The sequence below is a fragment of the Diospyros lotus genome, chromosome 4, assembly GCF_014633365.1.
Source record: "Diospyros lotus cultivar Yz01 chromosome 4, ASM1463336v1, whole genome shotgun sequence".
NCBI classification, from domain to species: domain Eukaryota; kingdom Viridiplantae; phylum Streptophyta; class Magnoliopsida; order Ericales; family Ebenaceae; genus Diospyros; species Diospyros lotus.
This window is the reverse complement of record NC_068341.1, coordinates 40,620,285-40,624,880: the sequence shown is the minus strand read 5'-3', so window position 1 is coordinate 40,624,880 and position 4,596 is coordinate 40,620,285. Positions and strand designations below refer to the sequence as shown.

The following is a 4,596-nucleotide window of genomic DNA, read 5'->3' as shown; positions in this document are numbered from 1 at the left end:
GACCGTCAATGATGAGGAAATCCGCCATTGTTGTGGCCTGGATGTCTGATTCTCCAACTGTTAGCGGGAGCCTTATACCCCCCTTCGATATTACCGTATCGCCAGTGAATCTGTACAGTGGCTCTGGAGAGGATGTCAGCTGGTCTGGCCTTAATCCCATCTAGTCGAAACATCCTTTGTACATGATGTTCACCGAGCTACCTGTGTCGATCATGACCCTCCGTACTTCCATATTGCCAATCCGAGCTTGGATCACGAGGGCATCATTGTGCGGCCAGTGCACGCCTTTGAAATCATCTTTGGTGAAATAGACATATTCCGAATCTGCCTTGGCTTTTTTAGAGGGTCCTTCTTGGCTGTCGTCCTTGACAAATAGAAGGTGGCCGGCTTCCCAAACATATTGCTCGTGTGACCTATTGGACGCCCCCACGATGTGGGGCCCCCCATGGATAGTAAAGATAGTTCTTACCGTAGGTGTCTGGTCCTGTTCGGGAGCTTGACTAGGGTTTTGTTGAGAAGGTTGTTTGGGCTGCTGATCCCTAGGACGCAGCACGTAGTCACGCAGTTGACCTCTCCTAATCAGCTCTTCAATTGCATCTTTCAGCGCCCAGTACTCAGAGGTGGTATGCCCCACTTTGTTGTGGTAGGCGCAGAATTTGCTCTTGGTTCTATACTTGTTGGGAGTCTTCAGAGGATTAGGCCTTTCGAAATCCTTCTTGTTGCGCTCCGTGGCGAAGATCCTATCTTGGGAGTCAGATAAGATACTGTAATTTTCGTACTGACCCTGGCATGCTGGTCGTTCGTTTCCCCGCCCGAACTTCATCTTTTTGGCCGCTTGGTCATTGGGGCTTCGTTCTCGGCCTTGCGAGAGTCCTCATCAGCTCTCTTCTTGCTCTGGTCGGTGTGTCCCCTCCTTCTTCTAGTCGTTCGGCTTTTTTAGGCCGAATGCTTCTTCCCACCGAACCTCCTTCGTAGCTCGTTCGTAGAACTCGCCGACGTCCCTCACCGGAGACTTATAGATGCTTTCATAAAGTTTTTCATCCTTCTGAAGCCCGGCGGAGATCACAGTTAGGATACTTTCGTCGGAGGGGTTGTCGACATTATTCACTTCGCGTCTGAACCTTTCTATGTAATCTTTCAAAGATTCGCCAGACCGTTGGAATACTGTAGCGAGGTGGCATGTTAGGGCGAGCTGCCTCCGAAGTGACCTGTACTGATCTATGAACTTCTTTTGGCATTCCTCCCAACTGCAAATACTGCGGGGGTGAAGTCTCCTTAGCCACGCCTAGGGGATATCTCCCAGGGTCGCAGGAAAGCTCGATACTTGGCCAATAAGCTGGAGGTTTGCAGGTCCATCTGGACATTGAAAGTGTCCAAGTGATCGAAATGGTCGCTGTCCCCATTATACTGAGGGATGCTGGGGACCTTGAACTTGCGGGGGAGGGGCTCTAGTTCTATTTCCCTGGAGAACGGGGTCTTCTCTTCACGACTTTCCCTTCGATCGTGTGCCCCGTGTCTGGCCTCCAACTGTTGAATTCTTAGTAGTAGGTCCCCCACCATGGGGTCCTGATTTGCCGACTGTCCGGTGGAGGGTTGGTCTTTGCACGCGGAAACTGGTCCTAAACGATGGTAATCTCGCGAGGGAAGCCGCCTCCTACTCTCACAGTCACGAGAGTTGCAGTGGGTGCCCTGGTCACTACTGATCCTCGCTAAGGAATTCCCATGTCGTGGATTCCCAAGTTGGCGATTCCCTTCACGGACATATTGGTGGTGATTTCCATAAAGGCTGACACCCGTCCTTTGTTTGGCGAGGTGCACCCTAGGCTCCCCGTCATGGTATCGCGGCTCTTTCGCCCTTCGAGAGTGTAGGTTGAAGGAGCGGACCAAGCCAGCTCATCTCATGTCCCTCTTACCTTCTCTTTTTTCTGGAGGGGGTCTGCCACCTAGAGGTTGAGAGGCAGCCGCCTGTGTCTGTGCCGTCTGGACTTGAGCTTGGGCTAACACTTTCACTGTATTGGCGAGCTGCATGACAGTGTTCTCCAATGTTTCCTGACGTTGTCGCCATATCTGTGTCACTTCTGCGACGGCGGTTGGAGTCACGGGCGGGTAAGGGTACCGCGAAGGGACTCCATGGGTAGCTTCGGCTGGGGGAGGCATGGAGGCGGACGCCACAACTCCCCCAACTTGCGAAATTTTTGGCATACGGATGGCGTGATTTGCAGGTCGGTTGGTTGTTGCCCCGGAACCTCTCATGTTTCTAGTTTTTGGCATTGATGTTTTTACCAGAGCGGGCCCTCTTTCTAGCGCCAAAATGTCGATGTTCGGAATTGGTCGACGGAGATTTGTTAGCCCGCACTTGTATGGTGGATCCGAGAGATAGACAATGAGGTATCCAGTCTGTTTTTGCTGAGCGGACGGCCCGTCCCTGCAAGATACTCCAAAGCTCAAGTTAGTGAGCGAGTAAGCAAAAATATTGGGTGTTCTTTTGTTAATTGTCTAGAGTACGTACCCTGGCCCTTAAGAGGGCTGGTTGATTATATATATATATATATCAGCAGAAAGCTTCTTTGCCTGCCCCGTAGGTGTACGAGTGATGGGATGGAGTGGCCGGCGGGGATGTCCCTACCGCAGCGAGGTGTCGATGAGACCCTCATTAATGTAGACGGGATCTGCCATTAATGCGGATGAGATCTTTCATTAATGCGGATGTGATCTATCATTAATGCGGATGGGATTTGAGGGGGATGTTCGGAAATCTAGGTGCGGCCGCAATGATGTTGTTGCTAGAAGGCCAATATGGGACTGGCATAGGCCGGCAAAATGGGCCCAAGGGGTCTAGGGGTCCAATCACTGCAAGATACTCCAAAGCTCAAGTTAGTGAGCGAGTAAGCAAAAATATGGGTGTTCTTTTGTTAATTGTCTAGAGTACGTACCCTGGCCCTTAAGAGGGCTGGTTGATATATATATATATATATCAGCAGAAAGCTTCTTTGCCTGCCCCGTAGGTGTACGAGTGATGGGATGGAGTGGCCGCGAGGATGTCCCTACCGCAGCGAGGTGTCGATGAGACCCTCATTAATGTGGACGGGATCTGCCATTAATGCGGATGAGATCTTTCATTAATGCGGATGTGATCTATCATTAATGCGGATGGGATTTGAGGGGGATGTTCGGAAATCTAGGTGCGGCCGCAATGATGTTGTTGCTAGAAGGCCAATATGGGACTGGCATAGGCCGACAAAATGGGCCCAAGGGGTCCAGTCAGGGCGGCCTTCGGCTTGCCAGTATGCCGCAATACTCGCCCCTTCTGTGATGCGAGCTGACGAGCTATGAAGGTCGCTGGGAACTTGCCTGGGGCATAGCTGGGGGCCGGTTTGAATATGCCAATGAGTTAGAGGCGCTACAGGAAGCCCGCTTGGTCCCGACATTTGATCCTGAGCTTTAGCATTATTTGAGCTCGCTTTGGCGAGCTTAGTCCGATTTACTAGGCCTTGAGCTTTTGGGCCGAATCATCACCTCAAGCCTAGCCCACACAGAATGGAGCGAGAAATACCTATAACACAATCCAAGATGGATCGTGTTCCACTGCTCAATCAGGTACTAAACCAGGTGATTGTTTCAATTTCTATTATTTAACATCCTCTAAAATTATTAGGGATGATACATGGATTCTAGACTCAGGTGCAACAGACCATATGTCCCATAATATTATTATCTTTGATTCCTACAAATCCTTTCTGATTCCTAAACAAATTGTTATTGCCAATGGCACATCCATTCCCATCAAAGGACAAGGTAAAGTCACTCTTAACCCTAATTTTTCTGTTAACCAAGTCCTTCATGTTCCAAATTTGTCAACCAACCTACTTTCTATCCATCAATTTACTAAGGATCTAAATTATCGTATTATTTTCTCTCCTCATTCTTGTGAATTTCAGGATTTGGCAACGAGGAAGAGATTGGTGCAGCTGAAGAGAAGAATGGACTGTATGTTCTAAATCGAAAAACCTTATTACCCACCATAGCCTGCACATCTCAATCTCAACCATTGCATGCTGAAATTTGGTTTCATCATTATCGGCTGGGCCATCCACCTTTTCCTTTGTTAAAAACAATGTTTCCTCAATTATTTTAGCAAGTAGATCTTAGTATTTTGCATTGTGATGTATGTGAAATTTCTAAACATCATCGAGCTTCATATCCAATTAGTAATACAAGGTCTTCACACCCTTTTGCTTTAGTTCATTCTGATGTTTGGGGGCCATCTAGGATTCCTAATTGTTCGAGAGCTAGGTGGTTCATCTCTTTTATAAATGATTGCACTTGAATGACTTGGATCTTTCTTTTAAAAGATAAAGCTATTGTTAGCATGATCTTGCCTCAATTTTATTCAATGATCTTAACTCAATTTGGATCCTCTATTCAAAGGTTTAGGACTGATAATGCAAGGGATTATTTTAATCATCACTTGCATCATTTCTTTAATGAAAAAGGAGTTGTTCATGAATATTCATGCATTAACCCTCCACAACAAAATGGAGTGGCTGAAAAGAAGATGAGACATCTCCTAAATGTCACTAGAACTCTCATTCATCA

General features: G+C 47.8%; 1 protein-coding gene across 1 annotated transcript; it reads right to left on the bottom strand.

The window, feature by feature from the left end:
- Positions 1–160: 160 nt before the first annotated feature.
- Positions 161–823, bottom strand: LOC127799851 (uncharacterized). The gene has a single exon (XM_052334067.1). It carries the CDS (start codon positions 821–823, stop codon positions 161–163), a length of 663 nt encoding a protein of 220 aa, XP_052190027.1.
- Between the last annotated feature and the right edge of the window lie 3,773 nt (positions 824–4,596).

Bases quoted from the DNA above. Each gene is read 5' to 3' on its own strand.
- LOC127799851 (XM_052334067.1), bottom strand. From the start codon at position 823: ATGAAGTTCGGGCGGGGAAACGAACGACCAGCATGCCAGGGTCAGTAC.